Source organism: Schistocerca americana, chromosome 8, assembly GCF_021461395.2.
Source record: "Schistocerca americana isolate TAMUIC-IGC-003095 chromosome 8, iqSchAmer2.1, whole genome shotgun sequence".
Taxonomy (NCBI): domain Eukaryota; kingdom Metazoa; phylum Arthropoda; class Insecta; order Orthoptera; family Acrididae; genus Schistocerca; species Schistocerca americana.
This window is the reverse complement of record NC_060126.1, coordinates 418,377,242-418,402,522: the sequence shown is the minus strand read 5'-3', so window position 1 is coordinate 418,402,522 and position 25,281 is coordinate 418,377,242. Positions and strand designations below refer to the sequence as shown.

General features: G+C 43.5%; 1 protein-coding gene across 1 annotated transcript in view; it reads left to right on the top strand.

Moving 5' to 3' along the window:
* The window catches only part of LOC124545360 (activating signal cointegrator 1 complex subunit 3), a 239,304-nt gene that overhangs the window by 161,461 nt on the left and 52,562 nt on the right, over positions 1-25,281 (top strand). The window contains exons 27-30 of the mRNA XM_047124265.1: positions 4,932-5,051; positions 6,351-6,623; positions 9,055-9,183; positions 14,088-14,261. Coding sequence (XP_046980221.1) covers positions 4,932-5,051; positions 6,351-6,623; positions 9,055-9,183; positions 14,088-14,261 — 696 coding nt within the window. The remainder of the gene's footprint in view (positions 1-4,931; positions 5,052-6,350; positions 6,624-9,054; positions 9,184-14,087; positions 14,262-25,281) is intronic.

Sequence of the window (25,281 nt, the reverse complement as noted above, 5' to 3'; positions counted from 1 at the left end):
GGGGGGGGGGCGGCGGCTCTCGCGAGAGAGAGAGAGAGAGAGAGAGAGAGAGAGAGAGAGAGAGAGAGAGAGAGATTCATTAATTGTACACTCTGGTTATGTTTCAGAGTGCTGTTTGTTGTTTTTTTGTGGCTAACATGATCAGGGAGTTATAGCTTGTACTTTTTCAATTCAATGGCTCTATGTATGTGAAAGTTTTCTTGTAGTGGCATGAGTTTGTTGTTGTGATTGTTCAGTCTAATAATTTTCGTGTCTTGTCTCGTGTTGGGTGGTTCACGTCCACATTTTATCAGGTGTTTGGCATATCTAGAATGGCTGTTTTCATGTTTCCAGCGTCTTATATGTTCTTTATACCTACTGCCTGTCATTCCCAGATATAGTAATTCACATTCTTGGAATTCTAGTGGTCTACACCCGCTCCTTGGTATTTATCTAGTTTGTCTGCTGTTGTTTGTACATGTGAACAGAATGTGTTTGTTGTTCTGTAAACAATGTACAATCCCTCTTACTTTAATGTATTTGCTATCCTGTGTGTTGCTTTCTATTTGTATGTTAAAGTGCACCATTTATTTCTGTTAGTCATTTAATGAGTGTTCACACACCCCTTATTCTGTTGAGGCCTGTTATTAATTTCATGAACACACCGTCATACCATGTGGAAAAGAACAAAATCGTAATGTGACATTATGAAATGAACAGCAGAACGGCAAAAACCACAAATGAATTCATAAACAAATAAAAGACTTACACATTCCACAAACAGCCTCTTCACTCATCTCAAAAAAAAAAAAAACTAGTTGAAGGAAACTTACTGACATACAACAAACTACCTGCAGACAATATTAAGAAATAACCAAAACCCTCAAAGCAATCACATCCCAAAATTACTTTCAATATGAAAAGGAATTTTACTTACAAAAATATGGGCTTCCAGTGGGACCCCAATATCAAACATTTGCAAACATATTCCTAAACCACATAGAAAATGCGATCTTTGATACAGTCATCATAAAGAAAGGATACAAAATTGTTTACCGGTACAAATATATGTATGACATAATCTGCATGGTAGATGAACCAACAGAGAAAATAGATAAATTTCATGCAGACATAAACAATAAACATAAAAATATTCAGTTCACCTTGGAAAAGAGAAACACTAAAGCAAATACCTTTCTTGGACATAAAATAAAGAAAGACAGCAAAAAGGGCACATTTGACATAATCAGAAAGCCAACAGCACAGATACAATTATACATGCTTCATCCAACCACCCACAAAATCAAAAATTAGCAATTCTATGACTCATATTACACCGATTAAATAATATCCCACTCAGCAAATAAAACTGTGAAAAATTGAAAAAAATACCTCATAGGCACAAACAATGGTTGTCACACCCATATAATACAAAGACTCAACGAAAAAATCAAAACACCATAAAGAAAACTGAAAACAAGCAGAGAAAACAAACGCCAAAGAACCCTACAGACACTACAGCACACACATAAACATAAAACAATAACACTTATGACATGACTAACAGAAAGAAATGGTTCACTGTAAATACAAACACAAAGCAACATACAGGATAGCAAATGTATCAAAGAAACAGGATTACACATTGCTTACAGAATAAGAAACATATTCCAGTCACGTTTACAGACAACAACAGACAAACCAGATAAACACCAAGGAGCAGGTAGACCAGTTAGAATACTAAAAATGCAAATCACTATATCTGGGGATGACAGGCAGGAATTTCAAAACAGTTGATAAAATATGGACATGAACTATGCAACATGAACAAGACTTGAAAATTATTAGAGTGAAGAATCACAACAAGAAACTCCTGCCATTACAAGAAAACTTTCACATACAAAGTGCCTTTGCAATGAAAAAGAAGGTAATTATTGACCAAATCAATATAAGCAATAACTCTCTGATCATGTTAGCCACAAAAACAACAACAAAGAGCAATCTAAACATAACCAGAGTATACAATTAATGAATCTTCCTCCCTCCTTTTCCCTCCCCCCCCCCCCCCCTCTCTCTCTCTCTCTCTCTCTCTCTCTCTCTCTCTGTCATACACACACACACACACACACACACACACACACACATTCAAAGAGCTGCACTTACAACCACCTACTTCAAGTGCAATGGAGAGCATTATGAACAAGTGGATGGAGTGGCCATGGGATCTCCCATTGCTCCAGGGATCGCGAATCTTTATATGGAACACTTTGAGGAGGTGGGCCTACAAACTGCTCACCGTAAACCCAGGCACTTCTTCCGCTATGTGGACGGCACTTTCGTGATTAGCAGCATGGCAGGCAGGCACTGGAGGAGTTTATGCACCACCTAAACGGCATACATGAGAATATCACCTTCACGATGGAAGTAGAAGAGAATGGCTGTATTCCATTCCTGGACATACTGATCAGGAAGAAAGCGAATGCCATGCTGGGCCATTCAGTGTATAGGAAGAAGACGCACACAGACCTGTACCTCCATGCAACCAGCTGCCACCATCCGGGGCAACGCCAGTCAGTACTGACCACCTTGGTACATAGGGCACGCGTCATTTGTGACAAAGAAAGCCTCTCAGACGAATTACACCACCTAAGAGAGGTATTTCGGAAAAACGGGTACAGTGAAACACAGATTGGTAGGGCCTTCAAGACGAGACAGGCTGACAAATTTCAGGAAGAGGAAGAAGAGAAAGTTAACAAGAGACTCGCCTTTCTTCCATATTTGGGGCCCATATCAGCCAAAATCGGGAGGCTACTGAGAAAATCAAACATAAATACTGTCTTGCGACCACCGCCGAAGACGAAAGAGCTGCTGGGCTCAGCTAAAGACCCACTCAAACTCAACACACCTGGTCTATACAGCATTGCCTGCGAATGTGGTGTACAGTACATTGGACAAACGCAGCACTACATCTCGAAAAGGTGCGAGGAACACACCAGGCATGTCCGACTTGGACAGATAGAGAAATCTGCTATAGCTGAACACAGCGTCAAAGGAAACCACACCTTTAATTTCGAGAACACCGGGGTGCTGTGCCGAGCCAGGAGCAATTGGGACAGCGTCATTAAAGAATCAATAGAAATATGGGTCACAAGAATCTTGTGAACAGGGACGAAGGTTATCAGCTGAGTGTGGCGTGGAATCCAGCATTAGCCGCAATACGCCAGGAACGCACCAAGAACCGTCCAGCTCACGAGACGCGACCAGAATGCTCTGACGGAGACACGAGTGGCGCACCCGCTACCCCCCTCCACCCCGCCCGCTGGCTCCTCTGGATCCAGCCTCCCGCGGCCAGGTGGTGGGGGGCACGCCGCAGTTATAAAGGGACCGGCATCCGCAAAGTCTCGGCACTTCGCCAGAAGATGACGAGTATGTCACTCGTCGAAACGTCGCAGTTTGAAGACACCGCCACCCGGCTGGAAGCCCGAGAGCTCTTCGCCAGCTGTATACGTCGGGAAAGCATACATTCACAAATCTGCAAGTGGTTCGATGAACCGTCTGCCAGGCACTTAAATGTGAATTGCAGGATAGTCATTCAGATGTAGAATCCAGTCACAAGTATCTGTGATACCTAATATGATAGTGCACCCATTAATTTGCGCAGGTGTGATACTGAGACAGAAGCTTTTTCAAAAGAATATACCTGACTACTTTGGTATGTGCCTTTGGGAATGATGTGAGAAAAGCACAGGCTGATTTTTATATGAGCAGTGTTTTCAGAACCCGTACTGGTTGCCATGGCAGGAGTCATTGTGTTAGAGATACCTCATTGTTTGAGCTTGGAGTATGTTCTAAGTTCCCACAACAGATTGGTGTTAAAGTTACTGACGAGTAAATTTTGAGGATCACATCAGCTATCCGTCATCTAGACAGGTATGACCATTGTTGTCTTGCAGCTATCCTGGAACACTCCCCCCCCCCCCCCCCCCCCCCCCCCTCAGAGATGTATGTTACATTATGATTAAAAGGGGGGCTAACTTAAATTCCAAGTTTGTATAGAATGTGATAGGAGTTCCTTAGAGTCTGGGAGCTTTGTTCTAGCAATTTCAGCTGTTTCTCAACACTGCAGATACTGATACCACATTTGCTTCATGTTTGCAGTGTTGTCTTAAAGTTGATGAAGTGCTCCTGTGTCGTCCCATTTGAAGGAACAATTGAAAACAGAGTTCGACATGTAAATTTTTGCTTTGCTCCCCTCAGTTTAGTTCCTCTGTCATCTATGACTGGACACTAACTTTGGTGGCACTGACAACCTTCATATTTGACCAGAATTTTTTGGCATTTTGTGAAAGGCCTTTTGATAATATTCTTGTATATTAGTCATTGAAGGCTTCACACATCACCCTTCTGCAAGCCAAGCACATTTCAATTTAACATCTTTATATCTACAGCCCCGTGCTTTGTTTTTCACCTGTTGCATAGTAGGCCCTAGAAGTTTCTTTACAAACACTATATGCCCCTCCCATCATGAACTGTTGTTCTAGATGTTTATCTGTCCAGTGCTTGGTCAACTATTTTTCTAAATTCGATCCATAGTTTGTTTGTATACCCATGACCAGATCTAAAGGTCATTCATATCAGTTTCAACATGGACACCCTCAAAGAGGATCTAATGTCACATACTTATTTTGTAATCTACTTCATATCTTAGCCAAAAAAGTTATTTGTTTAATTCTGTGTATGTATGACCTTATGACCCTCAAGAACACATTTTATTGAATATATTGTTGATATTTTTCCTACCCTTTTCGACACACACAATGTTAATTATAGCTATATTTCCAAAAACATAGGAGTCTATTATTATTATTATTATTATTATTATTATTATTGTTACTATTACTATGTCATGTGAATGTGGCATAAGTTTTTCATGTTAAATTTCTCACTTTCAGGTGATTGTGTCAAGAACAGGGTTTATATCCTCACATACTGAACGCACACTGAGGATAATTGGTCTGTCTACAGCACTGGCAAATGCAAGTGATTTGGCAGCATGGCTTGAGATTGGCCAGGTGAGATTCATTTTTACTCTGCTGTGTTGGTAGTGTTCTTATCTGTGAGCTCAAACAATTATCGGAATTTTGCTTGTATCCCAGGTGATGATTTTTCATAAAACAACTGTGTTATGCATTTGTTCTCTCACATATGTATTTGCTTATTGTATTCAATCACTGTTAAGTCATTCAACATTTAAATTTTGGTATAGAGAAAATGACTGAAATGAGATGTTTTGGAACTGTATTGGTGTTGGATTATAGTAGGTAGCTTCAAGCAGTAAGAAACACTGAATGTTGAACTTTCAGAATGAACATTTTTTCATGGGTGCAGAAACTTTCCAGGTGCTGTAAGGAGAAAAGTCCCACTGCAGCATGGGAATTAAAGCAAACAGTATTATCATTCAATTTTGACAAGATACAGTACATACGATGTACTACTTATCAAACATCACAACTAATAAAAAAATAGGCTATCAAATAATGAAAGACAAAATGGAGTAAGTGTTAAGTTTTTAAGAATTTAGATAGATCGTAATCTGAATTGGTAAATGCAGACCATAGAATTAATGAAGTGGCATAGATCAGCTACATTTGTAGTAATGTGATTACTGCTATAGGTAATTTAAAAACAAAGAAATTGTCTTCTGTGTTAACAGACATTAGAAAATGATGATTGAAGTTTTATTGACATTAGAGACTTACACATAAGTTCATGAATGTCACCATGTCACAATATGATAAACTACAAACATTTCAGCTGCTTTTGCTGGTGGCCTTGGTCAGAGTATGAGATTGAGGTGGTTGGGGTCTCACATGCATATTGCCAAGAATATTGTACCTTAAATTTTATTGATTGTCGAGTGATCACCATCCTGTAGTAGTAGCTGAAGTAGCACTTGTTTTATTGGAACATGATGTGGCCTCAAACCTGCAAGAGTCTTTCTGAAATTAGCTTCATTCTCAAAAGTATACCCTAAGGTATTGTTGATTCTTTTGTAATAATGTACTCTGGGTTGGGTTGGGTTGGGTTGGGTTATTTGGGGGAAGAGACCAAACAGCGAGATCATCGGTCTCATCGGATTAGGGAGGGACAGGGAAGGAAGTCGGCCATGCCCTTTCAAAGGAACCATCCCGGCATTTGCCTGGAGCGATTTAGGGAAATCACAGAAAACCGAAATCAGGATGGCCAGATGATAATGTACTCTGTAGTTACATTAATTTAATATCCTAGTGTTCTGATAGTTAATCATCAAATGAATGTTCAGAATCTCCCCCACCTCCACCCCCCTCCTGTATGGGTGCTTTGGATTGCAGATGGGCCTGTACAACTTCAGGCCGGCAGTGCGGCCCGTGCCACTGGAGGTGCACATCGCGGGCTTCCCGGGCAAGCACTACTGCCCGCGTATGGCCACAATGAACCGCCCAACCTTCCAGGCTGTGCAGCAGCACTCACCGGACCGTCCTGTCCTCGTCTTCGTCTCCAGCCGCAGGCAGACGCGCCTCACCGCACTCGACCTCATCGCTTACCTTGCGGCTGAGGACAATCCCAAGCAATGGCTGCACCTTCCCGAGGAGGAGATGGATCAAGTAAGGGCAGCTGGCAGTTCACTAGATTTTGCTTAAAAGTTTTGTTATGCTGCCACAGCAGCATCTCAGCTGTGGAACTGTTGCATTATGGATTATGCCAGACTTCAGAGGTGAAAATGTCAGAAAATTAAATTATTTTTCCTCACCAGTGTCCTATGGCATCGTACACAATGGTAACACATCATTGGGGGGGGAAAAATGTATTGTATGCAAGTGTTCAATAAGGATGTTATGTGTTGCCCAGTCTGGAACCTCTTGCAGACTCTTCTTGCAATGTTTGGGCGTACTCATAGTAGCCTTACAGTTCATGTACCCCCATGAAATTTGCTATCACCAGTCAATCGCAGTTTGAAAACAACAGTAACATTCATAAATATAGTACTGAAAGGAGAAATGTAGTTGCATATAAATTACTGTATGCATGTAAGAAAATTAAAAAAACCATCATAACTTGAGAAATCATGTAAACTGTTAGCAAGTTGCCACGTGTTTGCCTGAGAAAGTTTTCAGTAATTGTAAAGTTGACTTGTTCAGCATCATAGTGAGAAGTCACAATCAAGAAACACACAACATGCTTCTGTTACACTTGAACCAATCTAAATGGACATTAGCAGGCAGTGTTTGAAGCACATGGCACTCGTAATTGTAAGAGGCTTACCCAGACAAGTAGGTTTGAGCAGACACGGCTTACCCCAGCATCTCGTGGGATTATATATGGAATGTTTGGATTCAAAGAACACAACTTCCTCCTAGAATAGTCTTTAATGCTTGATTACATAAGATAACTGAAGGTACAAGTCCTCCTGATCACCATTCTGTCAGTGTGAAAGGTAATTTAAATCTTCAGACACTGTTGCCAAAACTCATTTTGATATGGAGAAAAGCAGATTTTCCAGAAATTGCCTCCTTTTTTTTATATCTGTAAAGGACTGAAGTCTATTCAAATTTGTACAAAGATCAAAAAATTGTACTTTCCCAAAACAAACCACTGCTGCTGGACAGGTGATAACATTTTTAGGGAAACTAACTTGTGGAATACTGTATAGAACCGAAACTAGATAACACCCTTAATTTTAAATATGAAGCTGGGCTTGTGCAAGAGCTTTTATGAAATGAGTGCACCGAATACTCCTATTTCTCTTTGTTACATTAAGGCTATATTCCTCTGTCAGAAAATGTGCCCATATGTTACAAATTGTCTATACTCTTTCAAGTTCCAGAAGTATGACTGCACTACTATTGGAGTCAGTGACTATGTTACTTGTGGAAATGTGGCTGGGAAGGAGAATGTATAGGAAAAAATGCTCTTCAAGTCCAGTATGTGTCAATCGTTCACAGCTGCATCGGGCAAGAAAAGAGGAATGTCACATTTATGTGGCAGGAAAAAAAAAATTGGAATAGGAACATGACTAAATATGTATCATATGCCAAGACTGAAAGGTATTTACATAATAACATTTGTTGTGGCAGTCCTGAAGAACCTAACAGAGGAAGTCCTCAGATCTATGCAGGCACCACTGATGAACACATCTACCAGCACTTCTTTCTATTAAGCGACCCTCTGTAACGTACTTGTACCTTTCCCCTCACCTTCCTCCTTGTCCTCCCTCCTCTTAGCCTGCTGCTGAAATAAATGTGATGTATTGTGCCTAAACAGGCAAAGAGATCAGTTACAGTTGGATTACACTATAGGCGGCCAGTCACTGGGAGCAGTAACAATCATAAAATATCTAGAAGTAGCCTGAAGTGGATGTAGGAAGAGCATATGCCAGGCTGAGATTCGGTGAAAGACTCCTATGGAATAGTAACTCGCCCACGTAAGAAGTGACCTACAAAACACCTGTTCAGCCACTTCTGTGGCTCATCAGTCTTGGACATTTAGCAGGTTAGATCATTAAAGGAGAGAAAGAAAAGATCCAATGATGATCATGCAATCATTTAGTCAGTGCAAGAGTGATACAGAGATGTTTGTCAAACTCATTTGGTAGATGCTACAGGACAGGTGATGTGCATTAGGGAAAGGTTTTACTTTCCATATCCTTTGAATGTGTGCTCCAAGAAGAGTCAGGCAAAATATTACTTCTGCCCACATACATCTCATGAAATGACAATTACATGAAATCTGAAAAAATTTGAACCCACATGGAGACTTACTGCATGCACCACTCATTAAAAGGAACAGGTAAGGATGTGAAATTATAGTGTTAATCAGTCCTGTCGCACACTGTGAGATGGCTTATGAATTGTTGATGTAGATTTCACAACCACTTGCACACACATTTCAGCAATATGTCTCAATTTCTCATGTATAAACGATGAGTTTTGTTTACTTTATGGAGACAAATATTGCAAAACGCCAAATTGGATTTGGATATACAATGAGCATCATTTGCAATTACATACTTACAAATTCAAATACCAATTTTTACAGATTATATCCGGTCTGAAAGATCCAAACCTGAAACTGACTCTCGCATTTGGCATTGGACTTCATCATGCAGGCTTGCAAGAACGTGACCGTAAAACAGTTGAAGAACTATTTGTGAATCAAAAGATACAGGTGAGAATTTGGAATAGTGCATGCTTTCCAGAATGAAAGATAATTCTATGTCATTGTATTGTCTCACAGCACTCATCTGAACCCTTAATCCCCCCCCCAATATGTGTAAGATCGAAAATAAAAATTTGAATACTAACTTCATTTTCAACGTATTGTGGATGCAACAAGAACAATGAATAAGAGTTGTCATCCTGTATTAATAGTATTACTGTACAATGTAAAAGTTCTGTTGCTGTACAGTTTTATAATAATACTATCGTCTTGATTTTGAAACAGACTCATAATTAACCACTGAAAAAGCCTGTTACAAACATTTAGTTGTATTGTATTCCCTGACAAGACAACAAACACTAACACTAACACTCAAACAAAACACAGTTCAGTGAAGACAAGAAGCACATTATGTAAAGCAAATACAATTTATGTTTCTATATGTTCATCACAGCATATATTAAAACTGAATACTTTAGCATTCTTATAATCAAAAGTAGTAGCAGAGTGCTTTAATTTGAACCTGAAGTCTTCAGTAATTAAAGGGATGTACTGTCACTGTTACTTTTACTAATATTTAAGTCTCACAGCTAGAGGAACCCTTTATATAAACAAAACATATTCTTACCTTCACTTTGAGATGATGCATAGTATATACTGTAGTCATAATATACCTGTCTGTGCTGCACCAGTAAGCATTGTTAACAATTTATTTGATTTATGATGTAGTGCAACTGTTGTCGTTAATGCAAAGTGAACTTTTCACACAGAAGCAAAACATGTTTCTAATTTTACACACACATACTCTTTTCTTAGGCACGTGTCAATACTAATTTGGAAGAGACCCCTAAGTTACAGATACTTGTCTACATGTACACAAGAGCTGTTTCTACCTTTAAAATGTTCCGCAGCTCACAGCACTGTGCTCAGAAATGAACAATATAAAGAACTGCACACATTTCTAGCCCACAGTCTTACCAACATTGATGCGTGGCCATGCACTACTTAAGAATTGCTTTGTAAGCCCCATAAATGATTCCATGTTTCCAGTTTCTCACCCACGCTTTTGTGGATATTTTCTTTAGGATGCTGTCAGGCTCTTTCTTTACATATATTGCAACAGACAGTTCCTTGACAGTGTTAAGTCACTTGTTCATTACAAGGCCAGTTCCAACAGATTCACAGTAATCAATGTTAGTGAAAGTCCGTGTGCAATCCATGTCCAGGTACTGTTTTATGTAATTTTGTGCAGTGTGGTAATTAACAAATATGTTAGATATTCATATGTAATTTTTATAGAAATTCAAACAGTGGAAAATCCAGGGAGGAAGGTAAGAATTTCATGAAAAGGATAGTTGCTACTCATCATTTAGCAGAGATGCTGAGTTGCAGATAGGCACAACAAAAAGACTGTCACAATACAAGCTTTCAGGCAACAAGTCATTTTGTCAAAAATGACCCCCCCCCCCCCACACACACACACACACACACACACACACACACACACACACACAACACTCTCAACTAAATGCAACTCACACACACAACTACAGTCTCTGGCAGGTGGAGCCACACTGCGAGCAGCAGTGCATGATGGGAGAGGCAACTGGATTGTGGTAAGGAGGAGGCAGGGGCAGGGAGGGGGAGGGATAGCAGGGTAGAGGTGGGAGACAGTGTTTTCTTTGACCTCATTGTGACGTCACACAAATTTTAGCAAGTTTTTGCCTTTTGCTATCATCAGCTCCCTCAGATTTCATCATGTTTCCCCCTTTTTTATCCTTCTCGTGATTTTTACCATTTATTTCGGTGTATTTTTGGACGTAATTCTACCGTATTTACGTATTTTTTTGCATTTTTTCCACCACCTTGAATCCTTGCTCCTCCCATCTGCATCAATACAGAAAAGGTTCCGTAACCCTAGCCAGAATCAAGTTCCACATGCTGTTCCTGCTTTTATGCTTGGCTCATGGAATTCTCAGAAATGGCCTTACAGTCAAATTGCCTATCTCCGGCTGCCACCCTGTGTTCACAATCATCCCCACCTGTTCCAGTGCTGCCAATCCGTAACCCTCACTAACATTGTCCTGTAAAGCCATATCAACCAAGCCCAAACCTCCTTGCAATACCTTCTCTCCATCCATAAAATTCTCCTGCTATGCAATCCCAAATTTCTGGAACCTATAACACACATTGAAACAGTTGCTCCCCAGGAATTAGCACAACATGCACAATGCCATCTCAAAAAACTCTCCACCCTCCTGACTTCCTACTTGCACCTTGGGGTATCACTTTCCACCAGCTCCACAACAACCTCCAAACCTCCCCCACATCCTCTCATAGCTGACAAACCATGTCTTGCAGACCTATGACATTTACCCCACCCTCCAAAATTCCCTTCCACCACCACCACATAGAATCCGAAACCTAAACAGACCTGAAACACAGTCATGAACCATTTCTCCAGAAGCCTTAGCCCCACAGAAATATTAGTCCTTTCCAAAGGCCTCACCTTTTGCCCCACTGCCAAATTCAATTGTGCAGGACTTGTTAAAGACCTTCTCTCCTTTTCCCTGTCCCTAGAGTGGAAAGACTTTTTCGCGACTGACCTTACCACTCAGACTCAACCAAAGACCAGTGTTGAAGTCTGCCTGTGAAAGAACTGCAGTCCACCATCTAAAAACTGATCCCGACCTAATAATCCTACCTGCGGACAAAGGATCCACCACTGTTGTTTTGAACTTCAAGGATTACCTGCAGAAGGACTCCACCAGCTGTCAGATACATCCATTTTCAAACCTTGCCACATTGATCACATTCCAGAAATCCAGTATGATCTCCAGTCTCTCCTCAATCCTTAGGCCCATCCCAGAACCTTCCTCTTTTCATCCCTACCACTCGCCACAGTCCTACCTTCTACATGTTTCCTAAAGTCCAGAAACCCAACCATCCAGGATGCCTAATTATGGCCGGTTACTGTGCCCCCACTGAGAGAATGTCTGCTCCGTAGACCAACACATTCAACCCCGTTACCCTCCTATATAAAAGATACCAACCATTTCCTCCACCAACTCTCCACAGTTACTGTCCCTTTACCACATGGTGCCCTGCTCGTCACTATTGATGCCACTCCCCTTTACACTAACATCCCTAATTCCCATGGCCTTGCCACTGTTTAACACTACCTTTCCCAATGCCCAGCAGATTCCAAACCAACAACCTCCTTCCTAGTCGACTTGACCAACTATATCCTCATCCACGATTAACCTACTCATGGGCCATCTAGAGGACTCCTTCCCAAACACCCAGACTCCTAAACCCCTCACCTGGTTCAGATTCATTGATGACATATTTGCAACCTGCATCGAGGGTGAGGAAACCCTATTCACACTTCTCCAGAAGCTCAACAGCTTCTCCCCCATTTGCTTCACCAGCTCCTACTCAACCCAACAAGCCACGTTTCTAGATGTTGACCTCCACCTCAAAGAAGGCTACATCTGTCCATATCAAACCTACTAACCACCAGCAATACCTCCACTTTGACAGCTGCCACCCATTCCATACCAAGAAGTCCCTTGCAGCCTAACCACCTGTGGTTGTCACATCTGCAGTGACAAGCCGTCCCTCTCGAAATATACAGAGGGTCCCATTGAGGCATTCACAGACCAAAATTATCCTTGCAACGTTATGCAAAAACCAATCTCCCCTGCCTTACCTTTGCAGTTTCCCATCACCTCCCAAAGTCAAACCGTCCATCCACATAGGAGCATTCCTCTCATAACTCAGTACCGCCCAGGACTGGAGCAACTGAATGACATTCTCCACCAGGGTTTCAACTATCTCTCGCCCTGCACTTCTTCTTACCTCCACCCAGTTGCCTCTCACATCATGTACTGCTGATGCTCGCAATGTGGCTTCAGCTGCCAGAGTCTGCAGTCGTGTGTGTGTGTGTGTGTGTGTGTGTGTGTGTGTGTGTGTGTGTGTGTGGTGGTTGTTGTTTGTTGTTGACAAAGCTTATATTGTGACAGTCTTCCCGTGTGCCTATCTGTGACTCAGCATCTCTGCTATGTGGTGAGTAGCAACTACCCTTCTCATAATATTGTTATAGAAATTCTGTAGGAACAGATGAAGAAAATGACCTATTCTGCCACCGAGGGTATAACTGAAGTCTTTGGGCATCAGTCCTGTTCACCTGCTCTTGTCTTGGCAAATGCAGTTTTGCTCTTGCAAATAATATTAGATTTCTCATACCATGACACGTTACAATTCTTCATTTTAAAGCAACACAGAGCTCATTTACCTGGGACAGTGAGAATATAGTATGATTTTATAAATGAAACCGTATGTTAACAGTATCAGAAGTGGATTAGGAAAACCATTTCAAATGTGTGCGCTCTCTCATGTTCTGCATGTAAGGACATAGCTTGGCATGAGGCTTACACTTGGTAGTGCTTAAGCCACAGTAGCAGATTCTGCTCTCTTTTTTCAGTTTCAGCACATTTCTCAGGTAAGTTTGTGAAATGACTCGGTGCCAAGATTTCTGAAAGCTGTTAAAAAGTAGGCCATTCCTTTAAAATATATATTTCCTTGAGTATCTTAGATAATAAAGAGTTAATATTATTAATAGCCTAATAAAATCATGTGCCTCTTTGTATGCTATCATTTGTCAAAACAGTTGTGTCAGTATCTTAAATAATTCAGTTAACAAAAATGCTGCTACATATTGTGCGAGTCGCTCTGTGTGTCAGATTTCCCCCCCTCTTCCTGCAGCGTTAATTAATCATAAAATTAAAGAAAGAAAGGTTCCAGACTTAAGTCCTGGTATGGTCCACAGTTTTAATCTGCCAGGAAGTTCCACAGAAATGCTTTTTTCAGTAGATAACATGGACATATTTATTGATTTTTCTTTCTTTCAGGTTCTCATAGCAACGGCCACCCTTGCTTGGGGTGTCAACTTTCCAGCCCATCTTGTTGTCATTAAAGGGACCGAGTACTACGATGGCAAGCAGCGGCGCTATGTGGACATGCCCATCACTGATGTCTTGCAGATGATGGGCAGGGCAGGGAGGCCCCAGTACGACGAGAACGGGGTACGTAAACAATTCCATCACAGATACTAGTGCTCAGTTCCATTACACACTGTGTTTAGTCCCTGTGGATTCACCGTTAGGTGTAATTTGGTCCTTTCGGTACTTCCCTTGTTTTCAAGTGAGAGAGAGCTGTATGACAGTGTGTATTTGTTAAGAGAAGGCTATACATTTAGTGTTGAAAATTTTGAAGGAGAAACAAAGGGAAACTGAAATGAACATTTGTCAGAAACTTATGAGAGAACCTGTAAATCACATTCCTCAATTTGAAATTGCTATTTAATGTTAAGAATTCTGGTTCACAATAGTGCGCCATTTCACCCAAGTGTCATATTTGTATGTATAGATCAAAACAGTTCACAAATTTGGTATACTGTGATTTAACTAGAGATGTGGTAGACACTTATCTGGTATGAGAGCTCTGCTAGATTATCCCTGGTGTCATCAAGACTATCATTGACAAAATTTTGACAGCCCGTTTAGGGTATGCCAATGTTTGTGGAGGGTGGGTCCCTAGAATGCTTACAGAAGTCTACAAACAGAAACATGTGGAAGCAGATTGCAAATTGCATAGACAACTGATGGCGAGGAATTCTTGAACTCTGTTGTCACTGGGGGCAAGAACTGGTCCACTATGTCTGCTCACAAACGTAAGTTCACTGAGTCTCAGCCACAGTCAGTTCTTCCATCGTTGCCACAGTTCCTTGTTGTTTCTCGGTCTGACGGTCACGACTTCTCCACGGTCAACCCTTTCATTATTCAGAAAGATGTCGACGCAATTGCAGGTCCTGTAAAGTCTTGTTCCAGATTACGGAATGGCACCCTGTTGTTAGAAACAGTCAGTGCCCTCCGGACACAAAAATTGCTGCGTACCTCACTACTACACACCTTCCCTGTCCGGGTGGAACCGCACCGTACTTTAAATTCCTCATGTGGAGTCGTTTATACACGCTCCCTCGATGGATTGTCTGACGAAGAAATTCAGCACTACCTGTCTGACCAGGGCGTAACGGCTGTTCATAGGGTTATGAAAAGGGTTGACACAAACATCATTCCAACCCGCACTGTCTTCTTGACATTTGACAAAGTTCAACTCCCATCGAAAATCAAAGCAGGCTATGAGATAATTTCCGTTCCCCCTTACGTCCCAAACCCTACGCTTTGCTATCGGTGTCAGCGGTTCAATCACACCAGCCAGTCCTGTTCCAATCCGGCCAAATGTGTTACGTGTGGCAAGGATGCCCATGAGGGTGCTTGTCCACCTCCATCCCCTCGCTGCATCAACTGTATGGGTGACCACGCTGCTTCCTCTCGAGATTGTCCCGTTTTTAAGGACGAAAAACTCATCCAGGAAATTAGAGTAAAGGAAAAGGTGTCGACCTTTGCTGCTCAAAAATTATTCGCCAGTCGACAGCCCACCGTGCCTCAGAAAGGAAAATACAGCACTGTCCTTGCTTCTCCTCGGCCAACAAAGGAGGCGGCCACGCAGACTTGCGACCTCACCTTTAGTGCCACGGTCGTCAGATCGGCCAGCGCAAAGATCGCCCGTTCAACCTCACCACTTTCGCCTGCCCACTCTCTGGCTCACCCTTCGTCGATTTCTGCTAAATCTCGAGCCCAAAAGTCAGACACCAAGACTTCGAAAAAAGAGCATACTCGTGAAGAGTTTTTACGTATGGCAACTTCCCAACCATCGGTTCCTCCTTCCTCTAAACATCATACTTCCAAGAAGGCTACAAAGAAACCCAGTTCCTCTCCTTCTCCGCCAAGGCGTGTCCCATCTACAGCACCACCTGGCGGAAATCGTCCTCGGCCGTCTTCTGTGTCGCCGAGGCGCACTGTTGGCGGCCGATCAACCGGCCGATCGCTGGTGGCAGGAGCTGCTCCTGACCAACCTGTGGATCAGGATCTTCTGCCTTCGGCTGAATGCCATTCCATGCTGTCGGTTGCAAGCTCAGAGCAGTCGTTGAGTTGACAGCGACCTTGGTCACACTCCTCCAGTTTCTGTTCACCCTATGTCCATTCTCCACTGGAATATCCGCGGTATTCGAGCCAATCGGGATGAATTGTCGATCCTCTTACGATCCTACTCGCCGGTCATCTTCTGCCTTCAGGAAACAAAGCTGCGTCCCCATGACCGCTTTGTTCTCCCTCATTTTCAGTCCGTCCGATATGATCTCCCCTCTGTTGAAGGCACTCCAGCACATGGAGGACTCATGATTCTTCTCCATGAAACTCTCCATTATCACCCAATCCATTTAAACACTTCCTTCCAAGCTGTCGCCATCCGTCTTTCCCTTTCCGGATACACGTTCTCTCTTTGTACTGTATACATTCCATCGTCCACACCAATGGCACGAGCTGATCTCCTTCATCTTCTTGGTCAGCTTCCACCCCCATATTTGCTGGTTGGGGACTTCAATGCCCACCACCCGCTTTGGGGATCTCCACATCCTTGTCCACATGGCTCACTATTGCTAGACGTCTTCCACCAAGCAGATCTAGTTTGCCTCAACACTGGGGTCCCTACATTTTTGTCTGCCTCCACGACAAATTTATCTCATTTGGACCTTGCGGTCGGTACTGTTCCGCTAGCTCGGCGCTTCGAATGGTTCGCCCTTGATGATACACACTTGAGTGACCCCTTTCCATGTGTCCCTAGACTGCAGCCTCAACTGCCCTACATGCGCCCGCGACGCTGGAAGTTTGCCCAAGCCGATTGGACACTTTTTTTCGTCTCTAGTGACATTCAATGACCGTCACTTTCCCAGCGTCGACAATGAGGTCACACATATTACCGACGTTATTCTTACAGCTGCGGAACATTCAATACCACGCACCTCCGAATTGCCCCGGCGCCCCCCAGTTCCTTGGTGGAACGAGGCATGCCGTGATGCAATACGTGAGCGGCGACGTGCTCTCCGCGTTTTCCGCCATCATCCTACTTTGGCCAACTGTATCCGCTATAAGCAGTTCCAAGCGCGATGCCGTTGTGTCATCCGCGATAGCAAGAAGGCAAGCTGGAAATTCTTTATTAGCTCATTTAACACCTTCACTCCCTCCTCGGAAGTTTGGAGTCAGCTTCGACGGTTCTCAGGCGCGCCTAGTTTCTCCCCGGTCTCTGGGCTCACTGTCGCGCATGACACATTAGTGGACCCCGTCGCAATTTCTAACTCGTTGGGTCAGCACTTTGCTGAGATTTCGAGCTCTTCAAATTACCCGCCAGCGTTTCTCCCAAAGAAACGTGCAGCGGAAGTGCGACCTCTTGCTTTCCCCTCTCAAAATCGCGAAAGCTACAATACTGTTTTCTCCTTGCGGGAACTCCAACATGCACTCTCTTCTTCTCGCTCCTCCGCCGCAGGACCGGATGGTATCCACGTCCAAATGTTGCTGCATTTATCAACCCTTAGTCTGCGTCACCTGCTTCGCCTTTATAATCGAATTTGGACCGACAGTACTTTTCCCAGACGATGGCGGGAAGCTATCGTAGTTCCTGTTCCGAAACCTGGAAAGGACAAACATCTCCCCTCTAGCTATTGCCCCATTTCTCTCACGAGTAGTGTCTGTAAGGTTTTAGAGTTTATGGTGAATTACCATTTAGCGTGGTGGCTGGAATCCTGCAGTCTTTGAACACCTGCCCAATGCGGATTCCGAAAGCATCGTTCTGCAGTTGACCATCTTGTTGCTCTCTCCACTTATATCATGAAAAATTTTCTCCGGAAACGCCAAACAGTAGCAATATTTTTTGATCTGGAGAGAGCATATGATACCTGTTGGAGGACAGGCATCCTCCGCACACTGTTCTCTTGGGGCTTTCGAGGTCGGCTGCCCCTTTTTCTTCGCGAATTTATGGCAGAGCGCACATTTAGGGTGCGGGTGAACACTACTCTCTCCCGTACTTTCTCCCAAGAAAACGGGGTACCCCAGGGCTCCGTGCTGAGTGTTGTACTGTTTGCCATTGCCATCAATCCAATTATGGATTGTCTCCTTCCTGATGTCTCGGGCTCCCTCTTTGTGGACGATTTTGCGGTCTACTACAGCTCTCAACGGACCAGCCTTCTTGAACAACGTCTTCAAGGATGTCTCGATCGCCTCCGCTCTTGGAGCATCGAAACTGGCTTCCGTTTTTCTCCCAGTAAGACCGTTTGTGTTAATTTTTGGCGACGTAAGGAGTTTCTTCCGCCCTCCTTACATCTAGGTCCTGTCAACCTTCCGTTTTCAAACGTCGCTAAATTCTTGGGTCTTATGTTTGACAGAAAACTGTGCTGGTCCTCCCAAGTTTCCTATCTTTCGGCTCGCTGTCTGCGATCCCTCAACACCCTCCGTGTCCTGAATGGTACCTCCTGGGGAGCGGACCGAGTGGTCCTTCTCCGCCTCTATCGCGCCTTAGTGCGCTCGAAATTGGACTATGGAAGCATAGTCTACTCCTCTGCTCGGCCGTCTATTTTTCGGCGTCTCGACTCTATCCACCACCGTGGATTACGTTTAGTGTCTGGAGCTTTTTACACCAGCCCTGTGTAAAGCCTTTATGCTGAGACTGCTGAACCTCCGCTGTCCAGTCGGCGAGCAGTCCTTCTGAGTCGTTATGCTAGCCATCTGTCTTCCATGCCTGCTAATCCAGCCCATGACATTTTTTTCGACGCCTCCTTTGATGTAGGGTATGCAGGCCGCCCCTCCTCCCTACTACTACCTCCGGGAGTCCGCTTCCGTCAACTGCTCCATTCTCTTTCCTTCCGCTTTCCTAAAACCTTCTTGACAACTTGGGGTACAGCACCGCCTTGGCTCCGTCCCTGGATCTGCCTGCTCCGTGACCTTTGTCGATTTCCCAAGGATGGTACCCCTTCACTTGTTTATCGTCGGGCATTTGCTGCTCTATGTGCACAAATGACGGACGCCACATTTATTTACACTGACGGCTCAAAAACATCGTTAGGTGTAGGGAGTGCCTATATTGTTGGCGACACCCCAAATCACTTTCGGCTTCCCGACCAGTGTTTGGTTATACTGCGGAGCTTTACGCTGTTCTCCAGGCTGTCCACTACATCCGCCGCCATCAGCGGATACAGTACGTTATCTGCTCAGATTCTCCCAGCTCTCTCCTCAGTCTCCAAGCTCTTTATCCTGTGCACCCTCTTGTCCACCGGATTCAGGACTGTCTGCGCTTGCTCCACCTGGGGGGCGTCTCGGTGGCGTTCCTCTGGCTCCCGGGACACGTTGGTATCTATGGAAATGAGGCGGCCGATATTGCAGCCAAGGCTACAGTCTCTCTTCCTCGACCAGCTATTCAATCGATTCCCTTCGCCGATCTACGGAGCGTTCTATGTCGACGTGTTGTTCATTTATGGCACACGCATTGGTCGACACTTACCCATAATAAATTGCGGGACATGAAAGCTCTTCCTTGTGCTTGGACCTCTTCCTCCCGAACGCGTTGTCGGGAGGAGGTAATTTTCCCTAGACTCCGGATAGGGCACTGTCTTTTTAGCCATCAACATCTTTTAAGCGGCGATCCTCCCCCACTCTGTCCCCACTGCTCTCAGCTGTGGACGGTAAGACACCTTTTAATTGAGTGCCCCTATTTTAATCCGTTACGCTCCCGTCTACAGCTATCGCCTGATATATCGTCGATTTTAGCAGATGACAGGCGCTCAGCCGACCGCGTTCTCAAGTTTATTAGTGCCAGTGAAATGACGTCAGTCATTTGAAGCTTTTTTTGGGGACAACCAACCCCTTTCTGTAGTGGATTTTTAAGCCTTCCTTCTGCTTTTAGTTTCTCCAATTTTATGACTTTCGTTCCCATTGCTGCTGGTTTTCAATTTCGGTTTTTTACTGTTTCCTAAGTCACGGACCGGGCGCTAATGACCATAGCAGTTTTGCGCCCAAAAACCAAAACAAAACAAAACAAAAAACTGGTAAAAGAACAACAATCCCTTCAGCGGAAACATCCAGCATCACCAAAGCCACAGTGGTTTAAACAAACACTGTCTGCTGACAAAGTGATGTGAGAATGTTTCGGAGCAGGAAGGGGTCACTGTTGTGCCAATTCCACCCTGCCAGTACAACAGTCGACATGGACCGCTACTGTGAAACATTGAAGAACCCTGACCATATGAAAAATGAGCAGAGGCATGCTCACGAAGGGTGTGCGTTTCCATCAGGACATCACTTGTCATCATGTCATCTGTGTCACAACTGAGCTCATCAACAAATTTGGATAGTGTACTGTCACACACCAGCCTTACAGCCCAGACATAGCCCCAAGGGATTTCTTAGGCATTCTCCCTTTGGTTCTGTATATGTGGCAGAGCTCAGGTGTTTCGTCTTTAGTCCCGTGCACCCGTCTGCTCCGGCGCCCCATTTGCACAGTTGTAACAGCAGCCACCCCATGCTGTGGTGACACAGACAGCACTGCCATGCCAGCAGCCTCCGTAAAAACAGTACAGTATGACAAACCTGTTTCTTGTAGACAGATGATTCTGCTCTGTCTGAAATCACTCATATGCCAATACTGCACTGGTTGACATTGAGAGCATATTGTATATGCTGTTTAGCTTTGGTACTGTGATAGTGTGTATGTGATAACTGCCTTGTACGTAGCCAGGATTTTGTAATGTATTCAGTGTTTGAACACTATGCAATACCTCAAAGAAAAGACCTATCGACACACAACCAGCAAGGATTTAGAAAATATCATTCTTTTGAAACAGAAATGGCTTTTTATTCTAAAGTGGATCTGGGGTGGAGGGCCACTTCTGTGCAGGGCAGGATTCCTGCATTGGTTGTGGTGAGGAGCTCAGGCAAACATCATCACAAGTAAAACATTCTATTAAAACTCATGCTAGTAAACTTGTGCCTCCGTAGTACCATGGCCACGCTGCTCTCGGCACACGGTGCAGACTGTTTGAGGTGCATGGCAACAGCTATCTGTTGGCCAGAATGCCACGATGTCTGTGTCTGGGTTGCTAACACCAGAAACTCGCTCAGCAGCATACATGCCAATTAGGTGCAGCACGGTTGCTTGTGGATGTCACCAGTAGTACAGAAGACTTCCAGAACACATGCATGGGATTACAGCCTCCTCTGGTGGATCTTGCCCATGTGGTTGGTGCAAGGGTGCCCATATCGGCACGGAAGGGTGAACGGCTGTACCATCCTGGGAGGGCATTAGTCTGGCTGCTGCTGGAGTGAACTTGGAGGTGGCGCACCAGTTTAGAACTACCGATTCCAGGAATGAGCTCTCGGTACTAAAAGATGGTGTGGCAGTGGAGACGTCAATCTGTGACAACTGCTCACTGTCCTGTATCACTCCAGCTCCTGGCGTGGCCCCTCCTCGTAGTTGTCATTGCCGGACTGCTGCTCCTCCACTAAAATTGATAGTTATTTGAGGGGGTAGGAGCTCATTCGTTGTGTAGACGCGTTGTTTCCAGCCATGTTCAGAATGACGAATCTGTGGCCTGCCTTTGTAGAAACTACTTGGTCTGTCCTGCAAGAGCCCTGTCTTTCCTCAGCATTGGGAGGATTGTGGTGCTCAATCAGGCCTGTCTCGCACCACATAAACGGTCCTATTGCTGCAAGGGGCACACCGACAACTTAGCATTTGCCAACTGCTTCTGTCAGCTTCAACTGTTCCAGCTGAGCTGCTGGTTCCGCAGTAATACCAAAAAAACCGTGGCACACAAAATATTGAGAGCCATCAACAGGGGATCTCAGATTAATTCCGTATTTCTAGATTTCCAGAACGCTTTTAATATGGTTCCTCACAAGCAGCTTCGAATCGAAACTTGTGACTATGGAATATCATCTTAGTGTTGAGTTTAGTGAAATAGAAGTGTAATCTGGGGTTCCCCAAGCAAACGATAAAGGCCCTCTGATATCTTAAGCTATGTAGACAATTTAAGAAACAATCTGAGCATCTCCTGTAGATTGCTTGGAGATGATGCTATCATTTTTAGCTTCAGATAAAGTTATCATAAGATCAAAATAATTTACAAAGTTATTTAGACAAGATACCTGCAAGGTGAAAAACAGTGACAGTTAACTTTCAACAATAAAAAGTGCAAGATCTTCCTCATGAGTACTAAAAAATTCCATTAAATTTCAGACACACAATAAATGACAGAAATTTATGGGTTGTGCATTAAACTAGATACGTAGTGATTACAATTACAAACAACTTAAACTGGAAGCTACACAGAGAAAATGTGGGGAAGGCAAACTAAAGACTGCATTTTATTGACACAACACTTAAGAGCTGCAACAAATCTAAAGAGAAGGCCTACAGTATGCTTGTTCATCCTCTTCTGGGGTTTTGCTGCACAATATCGCGTCATTAACAGATACGATTGATGAAGGACATCAAGAACTTAAGAGGGGCAGCCTGTTTTGTATTATTGTTAAATGGGGTAGAGCATCATGGATATGAGAAGCAAGTTAGCATGGAAACCATCAAAACAAAGGTTTTTTTGTTGGGCAAAATCCTATCAATCATCAAGTGTCTCCTCTGAATGCCAAATTATTTCATCCACCTACATAGACAGAAGCGATTGCCATAATGAAACAAGAGAAAAAAGAGCTCGCAAAGAAAGATTTTGTTCATTTTTCCCATGTGCTATTCAAGAGTGGAATGATCGAGAAATAGCCTTATCGAAAAGTGGTTCTGTGAAACCTCTGCCAAACAATTAAGTGTGAATTGCAGAGTAATCGTGTAGATGTACTCTTGGAGGGAATGTGTCACATGAAACACACACACACACACACACACACACACACACACACACACACACACACCTGTATTTACTCATTTCCACAAAATTAGTGATGACACGTGTGCAGCTGACAGTTGCTTAAATGCTATTGTGTAGCCAAAACTGAAATTGTATTTATACAGATTGAGTCTGAAACATCTGGTATAAACAGACTTAATAATTACTGTATGGAAAAATATGTTATTAAGTTTGATACCTCTAACAACCCTAGGGACAGAATCCGATTTTTTGTAAAGTGACATGTAAAGATAATAATAAAACATGAGCTATATTAGTGCCAAATCCAAGAGTATTTGGAGTTAGAGGGCTGGCTGGTGGCAATTCCATTGATGTTTAACCTCTAAGGGTTGGGATGAGGATAGCAGTGGGTGACATGTAGAGCTCAACTAAGGAATGGGTGGAGCTTTTTCAACCGAACGTTGTATGCATACAGCTTACTATTGGAGTGGTGAAATACTGAATGAGGTAAAACACTCATAGCACTCTTGTTTGTGGGAGTTGAAACAGTTTTTATCCCACAGATTACAATGAATTTGTAAAAATTGTACATTATAATTGGTATTCCATCTTTATACTTTTAAAACATTCAGATAAACCAAGCTCCCTTTCACACTATAGACATTTCCGTTCCTTTCCCAATTTAACATAAGACTGAGGAACCTCAACGCAAAGTAATCTGTTAGTACTACTAATGCAGTGCTACCCATGAAAAGTATTGTTTGCCAGCTTAAGTCAGTTCCACCTCACTTTCACAGATTCCTCTGTTCGCAGCATCCACCGAAACAAGTGCCAGGCTTTAGTGCACTTGTCATATTGACATTCGTGTTCACGTTTCCACATCTACATGGACTATTCACTGTCTGCACTCAGTGTTACAGTAATCTTCTAGTCTGCTGTTAGGCCTATGTGTAATCTTTTCTTTGTGGTGTTCCTCATGTACTGTTCTCTACACTGTCCAAATTTGGCTTGCTTTGCATTATTCTTTGTATGTGTTGCATTTTTCACTAGCATTAGTGCACTTTCTACTGGCAGTGATCTTTCACAATCTGAAGTAGTTAAATACTAGCGGAGAAATCCAGTATCACCCAGCTGTATATTTACACACTATGTGACCAAAAGTATCCAGACTCCTGGCTGAAAATGGCTTACAAGTTCGTGGTGCCCTCCATTGGTAATACTGGAATTAAATATGGTGTTGGCCCACCTTTAGCCGTGAAGACAGCTTCCACTTTCGCAGGCATACGTTCAGTCATGTGCTGGAAGGTTTCTTGGGGAATAACAGTCCATTCTTCATAGAGTGCTGCACTGAGGAGAGGTATCAATGTCGGTTGGTGAGGCCCGGCACAAAGGTGGTGTTCCAAAACATCCCAAAGGTGTTCTATAGAATTGAGATGAGGACTCTGTGCAGGTCAGTCCATTGATGTTATTCTCATGTAACAATTCTGCCACAGGCCGTGCATTATGTACAGGTGCTTGATCATGTTGAAAGAAGGAATCGCCATCCCTGAATTGCTTTTCAACTGTGGGAAGCAAGAAGGTGCTTAAAACATCAGTGTTGGCCTGTGCTCTGATAGTGCCACACAAAAAAACAGGTACAAGCCATCTCCATGAAAAACATGACCACACCATAACACCACTATCTCAAAATTTTACTGTTTGCGCTACACACACTGGCAGATGACATTCACCGGGCATTCACCATACCTACACCCTGCCATCAGGTCACCACGTTGTTTACCGTGATTCGTCACTTCACATATCATTTTCCACTCTTCAGTCGTCCAATGCTTACGCTCCTTACACCAAGCGAGGCGTTGTTTGACATTTACCGGCATGATGTGTGGCTTATGAGCAGCCGCTCGACCATGAAATCCAAGTTTTCTCACCTCCTGCGTAACTGTCATAGTACTTGCAGTGGATCCTTATGCAGTTTGGAATTCCTGTGTGATGGTCTAGAGAAATTTCTGCCTATTACACATTATGACGCTCTTCAACTGTTGGCGGTCTCTGTCAGTCAACAGACGAGGTCGGCCTGTAAACTTTTATGCTTTATGTGTCTTTTCACATTTCCATTTGACTATCACATTGGAAACAGTGGACCTAGGGATGTGGAAAGCTCGTGTAAAGACATATGACACGAGTGACACCCAGTCACCTGACCACTTTCGAAGTCCGTGAGTTCCGCAGAGTGCCCTCATCTGCTCTCTCGCGATGTCTAATGACTATGGAGTCACTGATATGGAGTACCTGGCAGTAGG